The 25686-nt window shown below is 42.2% G+C and overlaps 1 protein-coding gene across 1 annotated transcript in view; it reads right to left on the bottom strand.

Moving 5' to 3' along the window:
- Positions 1–25686, bottom strand: part of ltbp1 (latent transforming growth factor beta binding protein 1) — a 300540-nt gene that overhangs the window by 143529 nt on the left and 131325 nt on the right. Inside the window, exons 12-15 of the mRNA XM_036130647.1 lie at positions 16787–16806; positions 16265–16367; positions 7140–7226; positions 6777–6902 (exon numbers count right to left, since the gene is read on the bottom strand). Of these exons, the coding sequence (XP_035986540.1) occupies positions 6777–6902; positions 7140–7226; positions 16265–16367; positions 16787–16806 (336 nt within the window). The remainder of the gene's footprint in view (positions 1–6776; positions 6903–7139; positions 7227–16264; positions 16368–16786; positions 16807–25686) is intronic.

The following is a 25686-nucleotide window of genomic DNA, read 5'->3' as shown; positions in this document are numbered from 1 at the left end:
ATTTCACATTATTGTCTGGATACAAAGTAAATTGGGATAAGTCTGAAGCTATGCCCGTGTCTGGACGCTGCCCCTCCTGTCTATATAAAAACTGGAGATTCCGTTGGTCTCCCAAAAGTATTAAATATTTGGGCATACAGATCACCTCTGATTATAACAATATGGGTAAAATGAATACAGGTCCCTTGATTGGAAAAATAAGAATTGACTTTGGTGGATGGTCTAAAATTCATTTGTCCTTGTGGGGAAAAATTAACTCTATTAAGATGACGACAGCGCCAGTTGTTTTCTATCTCCTCTGTAATATTCCTTTGCATATACAAGACTGATTTTCAAAGAGCTAAATGTCTTAATATTGGATTTTCTATGGGGTAAATCCCATCACCGTCTGAGTCTTAAAAAGTTACAAGCGAGTATTGACAGAGGTGGTTTTTCCTTAGCCAATTTTAAATGGTATTATTGGGCTTTAGGTGCAAAACACTTTCAATTCCTCTGATAAACCTTCCTGGTCTCAGCTGGAGACCAGGAAATGGAGGTGAATCACCATGGGTTACTTTATTAGGTATCAAAACAAGAATGCATAGAGATCACCGTATTATTACAGCAGCCAAATTAATTTGGAATAGAGGTAACACAGAGCAGGTCGCTGGGATTTCAGTAAGTCATCGCTAGCTCCTCTATGGAATAATAACAAAATTCTTATTGGGGGGAAATCAGTCAACTGGCCACAGTGGTTTGAGGTGGGAATCTCCTGTGTATTCCATTTGTTTGATGCAAAAACCAAAAACTATCTGAGCTTCGATGAGGTTGTTGATAGATATAATTTGCCTCGCAAACAATTTTGGAGATATGTCCAACTACGTAGTTCACTGTCTAAATGGCTGGGAATCCTTCTCAGATGCCCTCAGGCAGCCCTGTAGAAATCTTGCTTTCCAAGCTGGCCAATGGCAAAGGTACTACCTCTAACATATACAAGATGTTACGTATTAAAATGGGCGATCAATTATCAAAGGTTAAAAAACACTGGACTGAAGACATGGCCTTGGACATCTCTGAGGGTGATTGGCACTCATGTTTACAAAATGTAAACACAATGTATAAAGAAATGGGTAACAAGTTTATTCAATTAAAAATCAGTCACAGATGGCAGAGAACACCTCAACAACTTCATAAATGGAACTTGATTCCCAAAGACACTTGCTGGAGATACAACGAGGAGGGAGCATCTATTCTACATATTCTTTGGACCTGCCCTGCTCTTCAAGATTGGTGGAAGAATATTATGTAAGTGATTTTAGAAGTGCTGGAAAGAAGGTTTAATATCACTGCCAAGCTTGCAGTTTTAGGCTCCACAGTAGAACTCCCAGACTCATATTTCTCACCTTTTGACAAGAGTTGGCTTGTTCTGGCTCTGACTACAGCAAAAGGATCCTATTAAGATACTGGATGAGAAAGAACCCTCCTTCTTATGATGAATGGCTGACAACTATGGTTCAACTGGCCTCTTATGAGAAAGTGACCTACAGCCTTCTAGGTAAAATGCATCAGTATGATAGTACGTGGTCTGCCTTTCTCAACTGGCTAACTGTAAAGTAAACTTGGAAAGGTCGGTGTGGCATATCAATTTATCTGTTGTATTATTTACAAAACAAAAATTCAATAAAATTTGCATGAAAGAACAAAACAAATAAATAAATAAAAAATAAAACAATAAAAAAACGGAAATTCTCTGCTACAGACACACACACCAAGATCTACAGTTCTTGCAATCTTTTTGCTTTGTTATATAGAGAACCAGGATCTGATGGGTATCACAGATCCATAAATTACTCGGTAAGGCTAAATTTTAGATTCAATACGGGGTGTCTTCTCGCTCAGATTGGCCCAGAGTGGGATTCCCCTAGACTGGGCTGGATCAGTTTTTTTACCATTTCTTAGACGAGGTGGCGTTTTCTGGTGAAAGCTCAGCCTGCCCTCTGATGCCCCCTACTGGTACTCTTGGATTTGTAAGGTTTAAAAGTGATGGATGTTTGTCCATGGGAATGGAGAGTGGAGGACCAAGTCAGAGTTTTTTTGGGGTGGAAGGAGAGTAGGCGGATTTGACCTTGGTTACTGAACAGTCTTAGCTTACCTAGTCTAATGTAAATTAAAAATAATGTGTGCATAGGAACCTAAAACAGGCCTAGCTCAAATATTTGAACCCTAAATTGTAGATAAAATGCTTGGACTGTGGTCTTCAGTGATTAATGCTGAATTACAAATTATTCATGCTGATTGATGCTAAGATGTTTGCATTGATGTTTGTCCGGTCGATTTCTTGGAACTGTTTTTGTTGTGATGTGCCTTTGGGGCACACCAACAGGGGGGCTAACGGACAACTGGACTGTTTTTTTTATGATGTGCCATTCAGGCACACCAGCAGAGATTGTGTACCTCAGAGACTGAGCTACACAATCGGTTGCCATGGAGATCACAGATAGACGGGCTCTGGAAGCTGGAAGCTGACGTGCTTGGATTGGACAGAATCACCAACTGTTCTTGGAGATGGACAGCCTGATAGCTGTCGTTCCACTGGTCCAGGGCTGGTTGATCATCTTTGGTGATGTGCCATTAAGACACATCATCAGGGGGTCTGTTACGATATCAACTGGGTCAAGTGGAACGAACTGTTTATCCCAGAACCGCCTGCCACACTTGGATAACACCGGACACAAGGAAATGACTCATCTGTCTGATAGCGTCCCGGAGTTGACACAGTTTATCTACCGATGACGCAGTTTGGATGTGTACCGCCTTTTATGGATGTTAACCTAAACTCCTTTATAATGTTTCTGTAATGAGCAATCGGGGCTGCTTGCCGATCAAGAGCCCATCAGCGCTGATGTGTCTGTAACTGTTTTTCTGTCTTTAGTAGATAAAATATAACTAAAAGTGTACTTGTCTGTTTTATGTGTCCTACATTCAAAGTAATATTTAAGTGGGGGTTGCCTGACTGGGTAAAAAGAGCTGGGTCCACTTAGGGTGTTTCACCGCAGACAGGGTGGGTAACTTATAACAAGGCTCTTCTGCTGGCTCTTTTACCCTGCACAAAGAAATTTTCCAAAGATGTTTATTTTTTGCTCATCTTGCTAGCTTAGGGGGGCAATATATTACGAGTGGGAGCAGCCCTTTTAAGGAGGCAAGCATCTTGACCCACATCATGAGTGATTCATGTGGCAGAGAGAATCTGGTATTTTTTTCAAAATAAAACATTGCTAAGAATGAGATACTAAATAAAATAGAAATAATTAAAGTTATGTATTCATTCTATGTAGCCCGGTACCAATTAACCCACGGACCGACAGCAGTGCTTGGCACAGGGGTTGGGGAGCATTAAATTAAAGCATAGAAATGTTAATCAACTAATGGCTTGGTTTGCTAATAAATAGTACCACCTCGCCCCAATTACTGCTCTGTTTAGTTGCAAATCTATCAGCACAGGTTATAGTTGAGCAAGGCTGAAGCTGACAATTAGTGCAGGAAAAGGTAGGAAAACATAGAAACCTACCCTGCTGCTGCAGTTGATCACTACAGAAAATTATAGAAAGAAATTATATGGGGCTGCTGCTGAATGTATTTTCCTGGACTAGAACATTGATTACACCAGATGCCCTTTGTGGCGCAACTGGGATTGGAACCCAGGTCCCCCAAATTAAAATTTTAATCTTAATTAACACAGGGACAATACTTCAATACAGGATATTAACACTTATACTAAGTGTTGTCTTGTTCACTGTTTTGCCAAACGGGGAAGTGAAACTTAAATTATATATTTCTCTAAACAATAGATAAATTATCCCCTTCTTACTGATTTTGCCTTAATTGAAAAAGTTGTCATGTTTAATTTATCATATTGTTTTAGCCAGAGATGAACCTGTGCTTTCAAAAAGCATCAAGTGCTTTACTTGGTGTTGTATCGAGTTTGAAGATTTAGTGACAAACCCCCCCCAAAAGAAAAAAAAACTGCATCACCAGTGAGCTTCACGCACAGGGAGACAGTAAATTATGAATAAATAACACAAACAATCGAGTCAGGATTAGACAGCAACTGGGGCATACAGGAAAAAGGTGGAGAGCAAGCTCTAGCAAAGCAATTAACTGAACAGAATTAAAAGTAAGATTCTAGAAGCTGGACATAACTTTGTCCATCATGTAGACTGGAAAAATACACATAATCTGGTATAATAAAGTTAATTCATGATACAATATTATTGTGTCAAGTTACTTTCAATTTTTAAACTGTGAACACGATAATTTGCTGAAATGTGAGAAAGACTGAAGACAAATGCACTCATGCTTTGATGAAGATAATCAATGTAATGCACTTTGATTAAGGCATTGATTAAGGCAGAGAGAGGTGTTTACTCAAACTGAGAGAAGTGTGGTTTAAACAATGTACCACGAGGATCCATTAAAAAAAATTGTTTGCGGTTTATTGTGAGCATGTTTGAAGTTGGCTGTATGATGAAGGAAGTGATTCTTGGTAGGGAAGGACCCTCTTCTGTTTCTGAAAAGCTTCCCTGTTTCCTCACTGTGTAATGATCTCGGCTCTGATTACCTGATCTGCACGCCTGCTCCTACAAGACCCACCCCGCAATTTACTCTCATCAGCTCCACCTGTTCTTTCAGCTATATAAATAGCCTTGGGACCTAATGCCAGAGCCAGAGTATCTTGAGCCCTTACGGGCTCAAGATATTCCAGCGTTAGCCTGACTATTTGCCCGTATCTGACCTGTCTGTTATCTGTTCCCGACCCTGCCTGTCCCTATTTCTGCCTCTGCCTGTCTTCCTGAGAAATCGACCCGATCTGTCTCCCGACTCCGAGCCCCGCCTGACCCTTTTGGACTGATCAATTGGATGGACTACCTGTGAACCGGACCCCCGATCTGTCTCCCGGCTCCGGGCCTCGCCTGACCCTTTTTGGACTGATCTATTGGATGGACTACCTGTGAACCGGACCCTGCTCCTCTTGTGAGTACTACACCAGACTAACCCTGTAACGCCTGAGCCCTTACCGCTGCACAGATTTGGACCAGACCCCGACCCCTCAACCCCCAAGGATTGCTCTCTGGATTTTGACCTCGGACCGTTTCCCGGATCACGTCACTGAAAGCCCCAGGACCACATCGCTTCAGCTGGACGTTTCCCCCCTCGGCTCTGCGGACGGCGCCTCTCCAACCCTAAGTCTTGCAGGTTAGTGCCCCTCGTTACTTCGGCACATTTGGACTCTCAGTTTGCCCCGAATCCGCTAACCTGCTGTCCTCACAACCAGGAGTTCCGGGTCTGACGTTGCCTGCCGAATCACCTGAGCCGCTCCCTCCCGCTCTCTAAATAAATCAGTCTTCGAACGCCACTGACCTGTCTCGTTGTCTTCTGGGTCCTCCTTTCTGAGCATCACACACTGAGTCTTTTTTGGCAAAAATAAATCTGCATTACATGTAAAATCAAAAAAATATCCGGTCCAAAGGTTAAGGTTCAGTAGGTATATCAACTTTAGAGGTTTATTAGATGAGTGATAAGTGATTGGCTACATTAAATAAAAGGTGGAAAGCCCTGGGAGTGAACTGATGGGTATCACAGAGTGAACTGACCACCTCTATGAGCTTGTCCTTTGGTTAGGGTCAGGCTTGAGTTGAGGGAAGCAACACTTTGTGCCTCCATTGCTCAGGAATTGTGGTTTTAACTGAAGTTTTCCAAATGGCTTTAAAACCTTGTTGTTTTTATAGTTCTTCTCAGATCATCTCAGGATTCTTAATGCTTCCTGGTGCATTAGCTGCAGGAATGTTGGAGCAGCTACAAACTGATAGAAAGAGTAAGAAGAACTTCAAGAAAACAGTTTGGGAAGAACTGTTTTAGATAAAACTAGAAGCTTCTATCCACCAGTCCTGTTTTTGTTATTCTGTTTTTTATGATTTACAGAGTTTGGTGGATTGTCTTTTTTTCCTTCTTTTTTTATCTAGGATTTTAGAAGCGTTAAAACCTAAAGGCAGATTTTGGTCTGAGTCTGGTCTATGCTCAGACAGAAATGAATGCTACACATGTCATATGTAAATGAGCTGCATGTATAAATATGTATATTTACTGTTTACAGTTGAACATAGGCTTTACTTTATTGCTGTCTGACAATAAATCAATATAAACATTTCCTGCTTTTGCTCAATTAGGATTACTAACTTTTTTTTTTACTAAATGCTAGAATAATAATAGACTTTTAGATAACTGCAATCAAGACTTTACGATGACCACCCCAAAAGCTTAAATTTGTTGATCTGGTGATATATTTAGGGTCATTGTCAATTTGAAAGACCCTTTTATGGCCAGACTTTAAACTTGCTATCTTTTGTCTTTAGATTTTGCTTACATTTTCTTCCACGGAATATTTTCCCATCATAATGTCATCTCGTCTACAGAGCCCCAGTCACCCTGCAGCAAAACACTCACATAACAGGATGCTGCCACCACTTCACAGTTCTGTTCTCACACATGCAAGCTTCTCCTTTTTTCCTGCAAATGTAATCATGATAATTACCGTCAAACACCTACATTTTTGTTTTATCAGACCTCCAAATTTCAGGTGTCTGTCCTCGAGTGCATTTACAAACAATAATCTGGCATTCCAGCCCGTTTTTGGAATAATTGCTTCTTCCTCACTGAGCGGCCTTTCAGCCCATGTTGGTGTTGGACTCATTTCATTGTGGATAATGACACTCATTATCCGGTCTCTTTCCATTCCTTACCAACACAGGTGGTTTGGCTGTCATCCAGGTGGTATCCCTCATCACAGTGGCAGGTGTAGCTCTCAGCTGTGTTGTAACAAACTCCCTGTCCACATATGTAAGGGTTGATCTGGCACTCATCCACCTCTGAAAAAAACAAACAGAAATAATACCATCTTCCACAGTTTAGCATCCAGGAATGTTGGGACCATCAAAAAGGCAACAACAGGCTACAATTTACTGTGATGATAAACACCTAAGGTACATAGCAGCTACCAGAAAGTAACATTAAGCAGTTGATGGCAGTTTGACAACATTTGTCTTTTCAATGTTGTAATGTGAAAAGTAAAACCAAGACAGGGCGGCCCGGCATTTGAGACTGACCAGCTAACTGAGTGGGTGCGATGTCCTGGCCTGCGTTGGATGGGAGAATCTCCACTGGTATGGGAGGAGAGGTCCTCTCTACAACTTCTATCGAATGCAATAAAAGAACAAAGAAAACAGACATATTTCATCGATACAAATATAATAAGACTAGAAATATTGGGAAATAACATAAGCATGAACATCAGTGAACTGAAACTAAATTCCTTGTTGCATGAAGCAACTTGCTGATTACCTTTCTGAATATATTTTTTATTCAGTGTATATATATTTTCACACATTGTTGTGACTATAATTGGAAACCTAAGCAGATGTCTTAAAAACAGACTTTTGTTGTAATGCAAACAAATTATCTGTATTTGCAAATTAGTTGTGAGATTACTGAAGCTTTTTGTCTCTAAAATAGACCTACAAAATATTTAAATTTAAATACTATCACTATCAAAAGCATTAATAGTGTGGCTATTGTTAGGAGTTTATTTCTGCATGTTTTTGCTGTTTTGCTGTATTATATTGGCCATCTAAGAATGAAAATCATCAAATTAGCTGTAACTAATATATACATGGGCCAGTCTGTAACCAGTCCCTGGTCACTTTTTCTCCCCAGTCCAGCACTGAATACTGTAATGAAGTTCTCAACAATACCCAGCACTAGTTACACGAGCTTTGAAGTTGAGAGTCTAAGTCCTAACTGCTGTCAGATTCTATACGTGTCAGAGATATGGACACCTTTGCAAAAGCAAACAAAGGTGTGGTCCATGTGCCGGTAAACATCCTTATGGTGAGTGTGATAATAATCCTGTAAAAAGTTGTAACTGTGGAGGAAGCCACCCTGCAGCATATAATAGGTGCTTAGTGAGGAAACAGGCGACTGAAATTCAACAAATTATTATAGACAAGAGAATTACATATGCAGAAGCATTCACAATGGTAAATGGCTAGTACTCAAGTCAGATGACCCCAAAGCGCTTTCCACTACAGTCAGTGACGGTGGTGAGCTACCGCCAGCAGCCAAGGCAGGTGAAGTGCCTTGGACAGACACAACAACTGGGACTGTCGACAGTGTCAAGACTTAATTCCCCGCTCCTTGGAGTCCAGTGTATCAAGCTCAGTGTCACATATAAAACAGCTCAATGTAAAGACTTCTTGCCTCTGAGGTGTTTATAGTGTGACACGTACCTCAATGTGCGGAGTACGCGCATAGTCCGGCTTGAGTACACCTCGAGCATGAGCGGACCTCCGCGGAGTGAAGTATGACCGAGTATGTGGGGGGCCTTTAAATGAATGCACTTCTAGTTTTGACATTACATTCAGGCAGTATTGTAGAGCGCTCAGGGGTCCGATCAGGTAGTGACAGTGTACCGTAATGCTCCAAATATCCATTGAGCGGAGCTGCTTCATTGCTAACTAAAAGTCATACTTATATATTTTAACAGATTTTTGAGCACATTGTACCATATAAAAATCAGTCAGTAAGCACAACGGTAATCATATATAAAGCACAATGGATTGTTAGGAGCACTATCAATATTTGAGAAAATTTAAGAATTTTAAGTGCACATTATAGTCTGAAAAATATGGTAGTGAAGAAGTGTTCCAGCAGTTAAAAGTGAAAAAAGGCAGTGTCAAAAAGTTGAACGGAGGTGGCTAAAGACTAGATTCCAGGTTCACTATGACTTCTATAAAGAGAGGCTTTACAGATATTACTTACAACTGAAAATGCAAGGGGATCTTTCTTCTCTGGGCTCATCAAACAAAACATCAATAATTCTCGTGCCTCTATTGCCACAGTCGACAGGTTAACAAATGCTCCAGTGTCTGCGGCTTCTCAACTTAACTCCACCAGGGCCTGCAATGATTTGCTAACTTCTTTACTGAGAAAATCCAAAAGATTAGAGGGGCAGTATGTACATCTGTAACAGGTTTTATTTTAACATTATTATACATGTGATGTTTTCAAAATTGGTTTTATTTTTCCTTTGAATTAATTTTATTCAGTCAAAAAGTAATTTTTTCCCTGACTTCTATTGCTATATAACTTTTTAATGTTACTCTTGTCAGTTGGTGGTTACCACATGTAGCATGGAAGAAAGAAAACATAATACAATGTTACTGTGGTATGTATTTGGATCAACTCTGTGTTTTCTTTATAAATGTTATCTTTTAACATATATTTTAGACAAATGTAATTATATACATTGTTACATGTTCTGTATGTTTTAAACTGTTATCGGAATTAATGTTGTGCATTTCAGCTGTGTTAGATGTTGCAACTGTTAACAGTTTTGTCAGCTGTTCATCTGAAGCCATTATTTTGTAGTCTGTTTAGAGTTATTTATTGCATTTTATTTAATGTATAGGGGCAGAAGCTGCTGGAGCTGCTGTTCGATAACTCAATGTTGTTGCTGACTTTGCCTAATTGACCACTTCAGGACTTCTATTAGAAAGCACACGAATCATCAGATTGCACTTGTTTACTGTAGAACAATGTGATTACAGCGATGTATTCTGGTTACAGAAAAGAGCAGTTTATCGTCAGTGACTGCTGCATCACTCTATTCACGTTGGGTGGTGAACATAAAACCGGAAGCGGAAATGTATAAAAAAGGCCTTCAAAATAAAATGCACAATTTAGAATAAATGCATGAATTGATAAATGTCCAACTACTTGCAGAATTCTTAACAGCCACCCCCACATTTGCTTATAAATGTGTCAAACCAGGGATTCTTCAAGTATCTTTGCTATCATCTCGAAGTACAGGAAACTCAGTAAGTCGAGCAACTGCTCTCACATAGACTTTATATTTGACTTTGACTTCTGCCGTTCTGTCACATCTATCTTGCACTAATAACAATCTTAACAACTCTCCTCCAGGAGCATTGAGGAATTGGAAGTGATGGATCAATGATCAACAAAACAGAGTCCACAGTAGTATTCTTTGGTGATGTTTGCCACTTCTGCCGGAACTGAAGATTCACCCTGATCTGCAACTGACAACAGAGGCTCCACTCCATCCGCTTTTGAAACCAAGGAAAGGGGGCAAGCAAAGAAGAAGATGGCGAGGCTGTTGGGCAGGCCTGCTGACTCGGCTAAAAGCTAACCCATACAGACCGAAACTTCTGAGCCTCACTCTGGCCAATGTAAGATCCCTCGCCAACAAACTTGACAAGATCTGGTTAAGAATTGCTGCGCGCAAGATGGACAGCTGTGTACCGATTTTGACAGAATCGTGGTTAGACGGCAGCGTCCCCGACGAAGTGGTAGGATTGGAGAAGCGCACGCTGTACCAGGCTGATCAATCAGCAGATGATGGTAATAAAAGCAAAAGAGGAGGTCTGGCAAGTTACATCCACAATACCTGGTGCACTTCGGCAAAAGTAGTCGAAACCTTCTGCTCACCTGACGTGGAATACCTTGCCGTTAAATGCAGATCATTTAAACTGTCTAAAGAGCTCAGCTTTGTGATAATCATTGCGACGTACGTGCAACTGAGAGCTAATGCTAAGCTAGCTATTGAGGAACTCCACTGCTTTGTTACTGGCCAAATTAACAGTAATCCAGACGTGGCTATGATAATTGCTGGGGACTTTAACCATGTTAATTAAAGTCTGTGCTCCCCAAGTTCCACAAATTTATTACGTTCTTGACCAGAGACAATACTACATTCAGACCTCTCAACTTTTATCAAAAGTTAGGAGTGAGATTATGCTAATTTAGGGGCGGGGCTTGTTTGGGGGCGGGGCTAACCGGACCCTGGAAGAGCCGGTGGAGTCAACTCCATCTCATTTTTATCCCACCAGACAATGAAGTAGACATGTATTACTTGTGTTAAAAAGAGAAAGAGACATATTAATACTTTATTGTTCAGTTAATGGATTAAAACATAAATAATACACAATTGTTCAAATAATACTGAATAAAATTAAGTAGATTTTAATTATTGACCGAATTATTATACTGTTACACATTCATCTATGGGTTGTTTATCATTGTAAATCTATAACCTGATTGGTGAATCAGGCTGAGTTTTATCAAGCCTTTATGGTCAACATTTTCCTCTCAGCAGCAACACTGAAGCACACAGAGGTTCCCGCTGCGTCTTTACGCACGATCCAGCTGCTGATGTCTCCCTCTTTTCAGCTCAATGCATTTCTAGACTGTTACAGTTTATAACATTCTCATGTCAGTCGCCGCGCTGATCAGACAAATCTCTATTGCTCTCGTCAGTGTGCTCTGGGCGCCCAGAAAGCACCTGCTCCGAGGGAAAGGAGGGGAGGGAGAGGAGCAAGCGCGGAGGCACAGAAATACGGTGCATGTAGTTAAAAAATGCAGAATTAATAAAAACGAAACTTATAAACTGACCAAGTGGCGTTTTAAACTGCATCTGGTTATCAGAACTGTTTTATGATCCAGCATGCAGCCATGACTGGTTCTGAATGGACCGGTCATCTTGCAGCAGCTCTCCCCCCCGCCCCCTCCCCTCCTGTGTACGCGGTACAGGACCTTACCGGCTTACTTTCACCACTGTTAAGACTAAAATTATTCATAACTCTGATCACTCTTCCTGCTGCTCTGTTAACACGAACTGCAGCAGGAATTACTGATGGCCACAAGCTGTGAAAGAAGCAGAAACAGCTCAGCAGAAGGCGGAGTTTTGTCGTCCGCAGCCCAGATGGGCTTTGTGATTTTTATGCGTGAGAAATGCCATGTTTGCGTGTGAAATGCCATATGTTGCGTGTGAGCATGTGAAGTTAGTGAAATGCGTGTGTCACACGGTCAATGCGTGAGAGTTGAGAGCTATGACTTTATTGTTCAGTTAATGGATTAAGACATAAAAAAATTCACAATTGTTCAAATAATACTGAATAAAATTAAGTAGTTTTAAGTTATTGACCAAATTATTACACTGTTACACATTCATCTGTGGGTTGTTTATCATTGTAAATCTATAACCTGATTGGTGAATCAGGCTGAGTTTCATCAAGCCTTTATGATCCCCTCAGCAGCAACACTGAAGCACACAGAGGTTCCCGCTGCGTCTTTACGCACGATCCAGCTGCTGATGTCTCCCTCCTTTCAGCTCAATGCACTTCTAGACTGTTACAGTTTATAACATTCTCATCACCTTTCACAGCGACAGGTTTCTCAGTCAGTCGCCGCACTGACCAGACAAATCTCTATTGCTGTCGTCAGTGCACTCTGGGCGTTGCGGTGGGCGGATTTTACCCCCATTGGTGCGCTGCGTGGACAATGCATAACTAAATACTGTAAAGGGCTCCTGTAGAGGGAACAGGGGTACTGACAGGTCTGAGATGAAGCCCCTGATGTTACAAGTTCTTTAAAATGACCCTTAAAAGTGCACACCTGAATTAAAGCGCGAGGCAGCAGCCCACCGAAGCGGCACTGATTCTATGTTGTTAAAAACAAAAGAGAATGAAGCACAGCTACTAACTCTCCTATTGACTTTAACTGGCACACGTTGCTACCGATGTGAGGACATTAAACGTAGTGATTCACGTTTTGAATGGTGAACGGTGATAAAAGCACCTGCTCCGAGGGAAAGGAAGGGGGGGGGGAGCAAGCGCTGAGGCACAGAAATACAGTGCATGTAGTTAAAAAATGCAGAATTATGGCAGAGTGGAAACTGTCAGAATGAACTTGCTTCCTCGTCTTCTGTTCTTGTTTCAATCTCTGCCAGTAAGAGTCCCAGTCTCAACATTTACCATGCTCAACAAATTAATATCCCAATTTATTTGGCAACAAAAAAGAGCAAGAATTAAACTTAAAACACTTAATCTACCCAAAAATAGGGGTGGTTTAGCTTTACCCGATTTGAAATGTTATTATTGGGCGGCGCAGTTATCAGCCATTGTGACTTGGATTGGAGGGGATGAGGAAGCAAAATGGCTTCAAATAGAAAGGGGTGAAACTAAAGGTATACAATTATCTACTCTTCCCTTCCTAGACATCAGAGGTGTTAATAGATTGAAAATTGGAAATGAATGGACCAGACACACTTTAAAAATATGGACAGAAGTTAAAAAGATGCTCAGAGATACAGGGTCAGTCTCCAGAGCTATGCCTATTGTGGGCAATATAGACTTTCCACCTTCCACGTGGGACCAAGGCTTTAAGAGATGGGCAGCTAAAGGTCTTAAAATACTAAACCAATTATTCGATAGGGCCGACTTAAAGTCCTTTGCACACAACTTCAGGAACAGTTCGGTCTCCCCTGCAAATGATTTATATAGATATCTGCAAATTAGGCATTACAATATTAGTCACAAGGAACGTGATAGACTTAATAGCAATCCAAATGATATAGAACAATATTTTATTACCATTGCAGAAAAAAACTTTCCAACCAAGAAGCATGTTTCACATTTGTATAAAATTCTCTCATCTAACAATTATCAAAACACCTATAATGTAAAAGAAGAATGGGAATTAGAATCCAATTCTACAATAGAGGACGAAAAATGGGACAAATTGTGTGAGGACAGTCACAAAGGAATTAACAGTCAAATGTGGAAAGAATTCAGTTGGAAATTTGTAATAAGATTCTTTCGTACCCCACTTGTAATTTCTAGATTTGTCAAAAACCCTTCAGCGGCCCTATGTTGGAGACAGTGTGGGAAGATTGGTGATCATACGCACATTCTTTGGGACTGTCCTGTTATCAGTGAGTATTGGAAGGGGATTAGGAATGAAATAGAGACAATTATACACAGAGAAATACCTTCAAGCTCTTTGTTTTATTTACTAAATATAATACCAGATTATTTTGACGTAGACCAAAAGTATATTTTGCACATTTTACTATTAGTAGCTAAAAAAACTATTACGGCTAACTGGAAACAAGTTCCTTCACCATCTATAGAAGAGTGGAAGAATAGGGTAAAACAAGTATATAGGATGGAAAAAATGACCGCATGTTTACAACTCAAAGTAGACAAGTTTAATCAAAGATGGCATTTGGTGAAATTATATTTGGGTGTATGATTTCGGGCTGCAATGAGTCCAGTGAATTGCAATCTGCTCTGTCATAGTTTTTTTTTTTTTTTTTTTTTTTTTTCTTTTTTTTTTTCTACGGGTATTCAAAGTCTTTGGTGATCCGGTTTGTTGTACTGCATTTATTTTGAAATATTGTATATGTGGCACCAGTGTCTCTGTTATTGATCTTATTGCTCTTGGCTCAGGGAATGTTCCTTTGTTGTGAAAATTCTTGAAAAATAAAAAGTTCCAAAAAAAATAAAAAATGCAGAATTAATAAAAACGAAACTTAAACAGACCAAGTGGCGTTTTAAACTGCATCTGGTTAGCAGAACTGTTTTATGATCCAGCGTGCAGCCATGACTGGTTCTGAATGAACCGGTCATCTGGCAGCAGCTCCCCCCCGCCCCCTCCCCTCCTGTGTACACGGTACAGGACCTTACCGGCTTATTTTCACCACTGTTAAGACTAAAATTATTCATAACTCTGATCACTCTTCCTGCTGCTCTGTTAACACGAACTGCAGCAGGAATTACTGATGGCCACAAGCTGTGAAAGAAGCTGAAACAGCTCAGCAGAAGGCAGAGTTTTGTCGTCCGCAGCCCAGATGGGCTTTGTGATTTTTATGCGTGAGAAATTCCATGTTTGCGTGTGAAATGTCATGTGTTGCGTGTGAGCGTGTGAAGTTAGTGAAATGTGTGTGTCACACGGTCAATGCGTGAGAGTTGAGAGCTATGACTACATTAGATCAAGTTTACTGTAACGTGCTTGTTTAGTAAGTTATTGGTTCCCGTGTTTATTTCTGTTCTATTTGACCAAGTATGTGATTAGAGCCTAAAAAGCAAGCAGTGTTTCTGGTGAGCTTGCTTCGTGTGGTGTGGACAAGATGGCGGGACTGGAAAAAAAAATTCTGTGGAAAAAGTCCAGCTCTTTTATTGGGATAAATACAATAAATTAATCGACTTTGTCAAATCTTCACGATCTACTGATCAACTCTATGAAGACACTTGAGTTATTCTACTAGAATTAAAAGCACCAAAAAAATGGGACTCAACTGTTCTGATGTCTGAATAAAATAGTTCCACTGACTGAATGTCTCTAAGGTTATGTTCACCTGCTGCAGATCTTGATGCTTAATTCTGAAACCAGATTTCTTGGGCTTGTTGTTCATACTACTATTATACGCAACTGCCATCATATTGCTGTCTGAATGGTTCAAGACCACAAAACGACCTGCATGAGCAGATAACAGTAGGAGACATCACACAGCAGCGCATTGTTTACGGCAGTAATGGTGAATGTAATTGTTTCTAGAAGTGTTCAAAATAAGAAATAAAAAAAAAACTGGAACAAAAACACGGATACCATCCATTATCTCTCACTGTTATTATTAGAAAGCTGTTGCGCAATATGAGCCAACAATATTAAGACCACATCATAGCAAGATAAAGTAAGGTAAGAAGAAAGCAGTACAGCTATTAATGGTCTTTTGGGGAGTGCTAACTGCTACTACTGTGTGTGGATGTGTAGTGAGACCTAGGAAAGTGACGTGAAAGACAGATAAAATGCAACATGACCATACAGAGTGCGGAAGCTTTGACAAATACCTGATACATATCCAAATTTGCACCACATATGGAAGTGGCACAAATCAAACTTTTTAGGGGGTGAAAAGATCAGAATTGGGCCGTTCGCACTGCCATGAAAAAAATGGATATGGCTCACATATGGGCAAAAAGATCAGATTTGGGTCGCATTTCCCTTCAGTGTGAATGTAGCCTTAGATGTTACAGAAACAGAGGACCTGTTGTTGCTCAGATGACTGCCCACTATGGGAGGTGGTTATGTTTTAATGCATTTGAGCAGGGGTTCATCGAGCTATACACTGCCAACTTTTATCTAAATCAGATAGGATGTCTGTTAACATCAGGTTAGCCTGGACCTAAAACCCTTTTAGCAAGCTACTGTCCGTCCTTCCCAATCTGTACATTTTCCTTTGTTCAATACTCCTAACAGCTAATGTTTTACTTAATTAACCACGTGTTCTTAAACCAAAACTGTATTTATTAAATATTGCAAGTCCAACACTACCTCTTCAACCTCAAACCTTAAAGGGTAGTGAAGCTGACACCTGGGTAAGCTGGTTTCATCCTGATGGTGGACACACTGGTAGATAGCTGTGGCAGGGCAGGTTCATTGACTGGCATACTGCTAACAACAGGAACAACCAGCTCCTTTAATGGCAAGACACACAATAGTACAAAAGGGCAAGGTCATTAAAAGAATGTGTGTTTAAGTCACAGCTAAGCATGGTGCACTGCTCTGCCATGCACTGACAACAAGTCCAGGTGGAGCAAAGAAATATTTAGCTTGCTTTTACACATGGTAGCAGTTGGATAAATGAAGCATCCCATGGTAAGGGAGCCAGAAAGCAAAAAATAAGACCTCAGGACCTTTCAGACTATCTAACCTACTGAATAAGTAGTTTTAGATATTCAATTACATTATGAAATGGACATAGAAACCTGATCTGCCTCTTAATGCTGACCATTCATAGTAATGCAGCAGTAATGATGGTTCCATGCAACTGCTTAGCTACTAAAAGGAGTGAGCCTGCACAAGCATGCCATTGCTTTAATGTCTACCAACCTACCTTAGCCGGTGTAGGACTTGCTATCAACCAAAGAAAAAAAAACAGAGAAACAAAAGTGTTTTTATAAATGTCTGAGAAAGTACATTTGTGGCACTTTATTGACATGACCAGATAAACTTCAGTAATTAAAAACCGAACTGTTAAAGGTCTCAGTCATAACAAATATTTTTTATAATACCAGAAAAAAGAAAGCATCCTGTTCGGTCATTCATTTAGTCACAATTTAAAAAGGCTGATGGACATGTGCTGAAGTCAAAAGCCACCCATCATTTTATCTTTTGCTTCCTAGGAGCTAAACTGCCTTTTATTGCCTGGAATGGTAGCATAGCTCTTGGTTAGCTCATCATTAATACTTTAGTAGTAAAGCATAGCAGCCATTGGTATCTGAACATCTTTCAAAGTATTTATTCTCAGTACAGTTTTATTAGACAGAAAAAGTTATGAGTAATACAGGAGAACTTGATATTCAGCCAGACAATAGAGTTTAGTTCTTAAAAGGTTTGTTGAAAAGGTGAATAACGGCAGATAAGGAAGGTGAGCAGAACCGGACTTGATCAGATGAAAACAGAACCAAATAGACCAGGACTGACAAGCAGTGACAGGCCTGACACAGTGATGAAAGCGGAAGATAACCAGAGCAGGCGATGCAGACAGAGGAACCACCAGAAAAGAGGAGAGCAAGAAACAGGAGCTCATGGGAAAAATAGGGCAGACTTGTGCAGCACGCAGACACAGGCAGTATACAGCAGTATGAACACAACAAGATAAAAGACTCCAGTAGGCTGAACATACAGAAACTGGTAGAGGCACAGTGGCAGTAGGCATGAAGCAAGACGAGGCGTTCAGGCACTGAGTGGTTGAAAGAGGCATGTATATGTAGGCAAGTGAACAGGTGAGCAGAGTTGACAGTAATTAGTGGCAACAGGTGGAGCTGTTCTGAGCTGATTGACTAGAGACTGGTGACTGAGGATTGGACTGAGCTGATTGGATGGGGACAGCTGTGGGCTGAGAGGAGTGAAAACTGATTAGTCCAGAAAAGTACAAAACAAATAAACCAAAACCTACATCATGACAAATTTAGAATACATGGACATATTGTTAAAGCTCCTTCAAGAGTTTTCCATTTAATACACATAAATCTCCACTTAAAAAACAGATATTTACATATATTGTATAAGAAGACAACTTTATGTTTCACTATCTGAAATTAAATCCAACTTTTTCTGTTTTAGGTCAGTTATGGTTACCTAAAGTATTCTTTACCTGCTAGAGGACAGAATGAGAGTTTTTTTCTGAACTTTTATTAATTTTGTCTTTTCAGAAATATACATATACTAAGACTAATAATTTGGGAAAGCCCCTATGATGATGTCCCTTGGTAGCAGCAGGCCAATAGGGTAGTTCATTGTTATTGTTTTGAAGCGGGTTTTTTGCGCATGTGAGCCGGACTGGTTGGCAAAAGTCGAACACAATGGCGGACGCAAACAGAGAAACTGACGAGTTCTCCACATATTTTTCTTCTTTAGATAACGTATCACAAGATGGTTTTAAGAGTAAGTTGATGGTTGATGCTATCAGATTGCCAGATCCACACAGCAAAGCCTGAAGGGACGGAGCGAGTCTGTGAAATGCTGGCCAACTGTTCCGTACCGCGACATATACAGCTGCCTTATAACCACAACAGGCCAGTACACACGAGAGAGCACGAAAAGCATGAAACCACTGGACAGCTACAATTATTTTATATCGGGAAAAAGGCTCCAGCAATGCCCGCGGTGCCATGAGGGATTAAGCGGTCAGAAAATGGATGGATGTTCAGACATGTTTGTGTAACATACTAATGCGGAGTCGGACACAGACCGCGTCTCAGCAGAGAAAGACCCGCCCGGTACGTTAAAAAAATAACAATTGTTCACTACGGATTATTTTGGTGTTTTTGTCTTGTTAAAGTGGGTGGGGGTGTCGGCGACATTGCAGCGTAAACACAGAAGTACTAGCGCCCGTGAACGGGGGCGTAATGGAGCCGCTGTCTGGAGCAGCTACTGCTTCTCCGGTCCGTGTAGTGTTTACGTAGCAGCCGCAGTCTGGAGCTCTACTCCGCCGCCGTTGTCTGAAGCAGCTGCTGCTGCTTCAGACAACGGCGGCTGTTGCAACCGCTTCTCCGGCCCGTGTAGCGATCGCCACCTCCCCTCCGCCGCTATTTAAGTAGAACAATGACTAGAGCAGAATTAAGTTGTAATTTACCGCAGATAAAGTGTAGACTGCAAATTCTGTCGTAGTGTGATGGCTCCCACAGTCCATTGGGAGGGTCTGCCTGCACTCTTTCCATTGAAAATATCCATTTCTTTCTTCTTTCTTCGTCCTTCGGTAAACGACAGAAACGTACATCCAACGATTTGGAATGCCTCTGTGTGCAACCGGGAGCACAACAAGTCGTAGGCATTGTTTAGATTCTAAAAATAAACGAACTAAAAGTACGCTCTAAATCACTCGTTTTGTCATGTAGTAGACGAGAACAGTGGTGATTTGCCTACACGCCGGACCCGGATGTAGCGCTGACGTCACGCGTGAACTACCCTATAGAGGGAGCGAGAGTGCCGCCCCACCAGTCACCACATTACCTTGAATAAGACAATAAAATAAAATTAAAATATTTCAAAACATATTTATGTATTTTTTTAGTTGTGTGAGATAAATATTGGATAGTTAATATTGAGTAAAGTTGGTTTCATTACTCGATGATGTCTTATTGGTGATGTATTCCGCCCTGGGCACAAAAATCTTTCCTCTGGTTAAAGGTTGTACATGATACACAGTAGCTCCGCTTCAATACAAGAGATAGGACCACCCTGGGACGAGTGTCTCCTGCGCCCAGAGCTGAATGCATCTTGATTTGCACACCGCCACCCTCCCAGCATGGGGCGATGTCAGGACGGACATCACAGCTGTCTGTTATAGAGTTTGCCTGAATGACAGGCCGCGGGAGCTATAGATGATCGGACAGAAATTAGAAATGGCGCAAGGAAAATGAAATTATTCAGTACAGTCACTCAAAAACACATTTTCAATTCAATTCAATTCAATTCAATTTTATTTATATAGCGCCAAATCATGAAACATGTCATCTCAAGGCACTTTACAAAGTCAAGTTCAATCATATTATACAGATTGGGTCAGATTATACAGATTGGTCAAAAATGTCCTGTATAAGGAAACCAGTTGATTGCATCAAAGTCCCGACAAGCAGCATTCACTCCTGGGGAACCGTAGAGCCACAGGAAGAGTCATCTGCATTGTACATGGCTTTGCTGCAATCCCTCATACTGAGCAAGCATGAAGCGACAGTGGGAAGAAAAAACACCCATTAACGGGAAAAAAAAACCTCCGATAAGGAACCACCAGAGAGAAGAACTTATAAGGACATGTTAGAAGTTAAATAAGATAAGATAAGATAGTCTTTATTGATCTCACAATGGAGAAATTCACTCGTCACATCGGCTCATACAAGAAGGTGGAGAGTAGGGAAGGTGCATTCAGTTATATACAGTGAATCTTCATATCTACAATGGATCAAAAGAATACCAAAAAAAAAAAAAATACAAAAAAGGAAATAGGAATGTAAATGTCTCATTTACATTCTTAGTGGTCTATATATATATATATATATATATATATATATATATATATATATATATATATATATATATATATATATATATATATATATATATATGCGCCTACTTACATACGCACCTACGCGTATGTACGTGCATATACATTGTATACATTTGTACATACATACATACATACATGTGGGCTGACTTATGTTCAGGTGGTGATAGCAGCAGAAGTCACTACATCAGGATTATTGCACGGGTTGTAGGACAGTGTATTAAATAGATTATTGCACCTTGGTTATTGCACATTAATTATTACAGTTATGGTCACAGTTGCAGTTACAGTGCAGCATTGTAAAATCTGATAGCAGCAGGAATAAATGACCTGCGGTAGCGCTCCTTTTTACAGACAGGATGTCTAAGTCTTGCACTGAAGGAGCTGCTCAGCTCCTCTACAGTCTGGTGCAGGGGGTGGAAGGTGTTGTCCATGATAGATGTGAACTTTGACAACACCCTCCTCTCAGCCACTTCCTCCACAGAGTCCACAGAGCAGCCCAGGACAGAAGTGGCCTTCCTCACCAGCTTGTTCAGTCTCTTTCTGTCCCGCTCTGTGCTGCCAGGAGCCCAGCAGACGACAGCGTAGAGGAGGGCTGAGGCCACCACAGAGTCATAAAAAGTTTTTAGCAGAGGCCGGCTCACTCCAAAGGACCTCAGCCTCCTCAGGAGGTGGAGGCGGCTCTGGCCCTTCTTATACAGGGCGTCGGTGTTATGTGTCCAGTCCAGCTTATTGTTGACGTGAACACCCAGGTATTTGAAACTCTCCACAGTTTCTATGTCCTGCCCCTGGATGTTCACAGGTGAGTGAGGTGGGGGTCTTCTCCTGAAGTCAATCACCATCTCCATGGTCTTACTGGTGTTTAAGCACAGGTGGTTCTTCTCACACTAGTCCACAAAGTCCATGATGACCAACCGGTACTCCACCTCGTTCCCCTCAGACACACAGCCCACAATGGCCGAGTCGTCAGAGAACTTCTGAAGGTGGCAGCTGTCCGTGTTGTAGGTGAAGTCCGAGGTGTAAAGGGTGAAGAGAAACGGAGATAGAACGGTGCCCTGGGGGGCCCCGGTGCTGCAAAGTGCCACCTCTGACTGACAGCCGTGCAGCCGCACGTACTGAGGGCGGTCAGTGAGGTAGTCCATGGTCCAGTCAGCCAGATGTTTGTCCACCCCAGCGTCCTCCAGCTTCCCCCTCAGTAGCACCGGTCTGATGGTGTTGAAAGCGCTGGAGAAGTCAAAGAACATGACTCTCACAGCGCTCCCGGTGGTCTCCAGGTGGGTTAGCGCCCGCTGCAGCAGGTAGATGATGGCATCCTCTACTCCGATGTTGGGCTGGTAGGCAAACTGCAGCAGGTCCAGGGTGGGGCTCACCACAGTGCGCAGGTGAGCTAGGATGAGGCGCTCCATGGTCTTCATCAGGTGGGAGGTCAGGGAGACTGGTCTGAAGTCGGCCGGTTCCCTGGCGTGCGGTGTTTTGGGAACCGGTACCACACAGGAGGTCTTCCACAGGGTGGGCACCACCCCCAGGCTGAGGCTCAGGTTGTAGATGTAGCTGAGGACCTCACAGAGCTCATCTGCACAGGTCCTCAGCAGCCTGGGGGGGGATGCCGTCCGGTCCTGAGGCTTTCCTTTGTTTCAGCCTCGTCAGCTGTCCTCTCACCTGCATTGGTGTGACTGTGAGGGGGGAGGAAGGTAGGGCTGAAGGTGTGGATGGGTCAGTCGTTGATCGGAGTGGCGGCAGGGGGGGATGGTAGGTCTCTGGAACGCTGGTGGTTGGAGACATGTGGAGAGTTGAGGGCAAGGAGGGGGCCAGTGTGGGGGGAGTCGAACCGAGTGAAGAATGTGTTCAACTCATCTGCAGACTTGGTGTCTCCGTCTGCAGCCCTGCTGGTCCTCTGCCCGAAGCCAGAGATGTTCTTCAGACCTCTCCACACATCCCTGACGTTGTTCTGTGCCAGCTGCTCCTCCATCTTCTTCCCATAATCCTTCTTTGCCGCCCTGATCATCCACTGGAGCTCCCGCTGGACTCTACGCTGCTCCTCTCTGTCCCCTGAGTAGAAAGCCCTCTTCTTCTGGTTCAGGAGGACTTTCAGCTCAGGGGTCACCCAGCGGGGGTTGTTTGGAAAGCATCGTAGCCGCTGTGTTGGCACAATGCTCTCCACACAGAAGTTCATGTAGTCAGTGATGCATTCAGTCAGGCTGTTAATGTCCTCTCCATGAGAGCTTTGGAACATGCTCCAGTCTGTGGTTCTGAAACAGTCCTTCAGTCTCTCACTGGCTTCGTCTGACCAAACTTTCACTGACCTCTTCTGTGCCTTTTGTCTCCTCACCAGTGGAATGTAATGGGGGAGCAGATAGACGAGGTTGTGGTCTGAGCGTCCCAGAGGGGGGAGGTGGGCGGAGGTGTAAGCGTCCTTAACGTTAGCATAAAAAAGGTCCAGCGTTTTATTGTCCCTTGTTTTACACGTGACGTACTGGGTGAGCGTGGGGAGGGTGGAACAGAGGGAGGCATGGTTGAAATCCCCTGTGATCAGCAGGAGAGCGCGGGGGTGCTGTGTTTGCAGTTTGTTTACAGCGGCGTGGATTCGCTCACACGCGGCGGCGGCGTCCGCGGAGGGAGGGATGTAAACACAGAGCATGATCACGTGGCTGAACTCTCTCGGCAAGTAATAAGGTCTTAAGCTTACTGCGAGAAGTTCAACATCCGAGCAGCATATCTGCTGCTTCACGTGAACATGCGCCGCGCTACACCACCTCTGCTGCCTGCGCAGCGCCATCTTGGAAAAAGCTAGAGCTCTTTGTAATATTCAGCCAGAGCTCTTTGTAATATTCAGCTAGAGCTCTTTGCAATATTCAGCTAATGAGATCTGACCAAACCTCATTAGCTAAATATTACAATTATTCAGCTGTCCACACAGATGAAGACAACACATTCGGTCTTTTTCCAGGACCTGATTTAGCAGCAAGGTTTGGCTAACAACATGTAGTGTGGCTAAGGCTTTATTCTGCTTTCCCTGCCTCATGGATCATTCTTCTCTCAAAAACAGAAGGGCAAAATGTGTAATGTTCTGTTCTGGTATATGTTAATAATTTTGGTTAAAGCTAGCCTTCCTGTCTTGGATTAGTTACTTTAGTTAAGTATTTTGTCTAGTTCAGTTCTATCCTGTTTCCTGCCACTTGTCCTGTCAGTCTTTCAGCCACTTCTCCTTCTGATTACTTCCACCTGTTCTGTTTAATTAGCTCTCCCTCTCTCCTTTGTTCTCCTGCCTATTTATACCTGCCTCAGTTCTCTGCTCCCTGCCAGAATGTCTGGTCTCATTTCCCCATGTTTTCATGTCTCATCTCCGTGTGGTAAGAGCTCTCCAACAATGTTGCATTCTTTGTTTCTGACCTGTTTGCTTTTTTTGAGCATGCCCAGTTCCTGTTAGTTTTTTGGTTTTATGCTTGGGTGTTCTGCTCTGTACCCAGCTTGGATTGTTTTTTGCCAGCCAGACCCACCCCCTCATCACTTAAAATAAATCCTGTTAAACTTTACCTAAGTGTCTGGCTGAATACCGGGTTCTCCTCTCCTGCAAAATCATTACAAAAATGTATGTATAGAATGTAGAACGTTGTTTCTTTTGCTGCTTTCATTCATGCAAATACACTTGTGTGATATCTTAGTATATCTTTGGTATATATTCTGAATTAATAAATAAATATGAATAAATAATAAATATAAATAAACTAAATTGAAACTGAATGTCTATTTTTAAGTTATACACCATCCCTCCGATGTCACTGATTTGTGATGTAATGATAGATTAATTCTCTCTCTCTCTCTTATTCTCTGCGCGTAACAGGCTCGCTTTCCGTGTCAGAGAAAGAGGAGGAGAGAAGTTTTCGGCGCTTATAGCCTGGCTTGAAACTCCATAAAAATAATTTTGCTGTGATCAAAAGTCTGCGATACTGTACTTAAAAACTGTCCTCCCAGCAGAGATGTATAGCTCTCCCACTCAGGTAGTATGTGTGTCCAAGGAGGGGCGAAGTGATAAGGGAAGAAAATTTTATCCACCTTATAATCGTTCGATTTATGGTCTGAATTCTTTAAAAGAACACCAACATTGTTCATTTACCGACATGGCGCTATATCCATTATGACTTAGACCTAGACACTTTATTTGTCATTTTGTATGCACAGAACGAAAGCTGAGCAGGTGCAACTCCAAAAATTTGAAGTTTTTCTGTAATAAAGCAGGTTGTGTCTTCACAATTTCTCCACACAGCAGCCTGCAGACCACCAACAATCTGGAGCTTGAATGACGGTAGCGATAAGCTGTGTGGGGGAGGGGGTGTGAGCAGCGTGTACACAAAAGCGATTGACATTGCAGAAATACACCACTCCTTTGACTATTTTTGACCAATGCCAACGTGTCTTTGTGAATTTAAGAGATTGCTTTCTTGTTATCCAGTTCTTTCCACCCAGAAGTTGTCTGCAGAAAAATAAGGATTTGATCATTGATCATCCCATAAGCAAAAGCTCAAAGAATTTCAATCACCATCATATTAGATTTTCAATACTCCGGAGGAGCACTGCCATAGCTCTGCAAAATTACCTCCACCAGGCCAAAAATGTGCTTGTGTCTCCTCAAACAATCAGCAACAGACTCCATGAAGGTGGTAACCTTCCACCTGTGGCCCAACGTCCACAGGTGGGGGTTACGCTTACAGCCCAACACCATGCAGGACGTTGGCATTTGCCAGAGAACACCAAGATTGTCAAATTCACCATTGGTGCCCTGTACTCTTCACAGATGAAAGCAGGTTCACACTGAGCACATGTGACAGACGTGACAGAGTCTGGAGATGTGTGGAGAACGTTCTACTGCCTGCAACATCGTCCAGCATGACTGATTTGGCAGTGGGTCAGTAATGGCATTTCTTTGTGTGGCCCACACAGCCCTCAATGTGCTCACCAGAGGTAGTCTGACTGCCATCAGGTACAGAGATGAGACCATATGCTGGTGCGGTTGGCCTTGGTTTCCTCCTAATGCAAGACAATGCTAGACCTCATGTGGCTGGAGTGTGTCAGCAGTTCCTGCAAGATGAAGGCATTGATGCTATGGACTGACCCGCCCGTTCCCCAGACCTGAATCCTATTGAGCAGATCTGGGACATCAGGTCTCGCTCCATCCACCAACACCACGTTGCACCACAGATTGTCCAGGAGTTGGAGGATGTGTTAGTCCA

This window comes from Fundulus heteroclitus, unplaced genomic scaffold, assembly GCF_011125445.2.
Source record: "Fundulus heteroclitus isolate FHET01 unplaced genomic scaffold, MU-UCD_Fhet_4.1 scaffold_37, whole genome shotgun sequence".
NCBI lineage: Eukaryota > Metazoa > Chordata > Actinopteri > Cyprinodontiformes > Fundulidae > Fundulus > Fundulus heteroclitus.
This window is presented reverse-complemented; position numbering and strand designations above follow the sequence as displayed.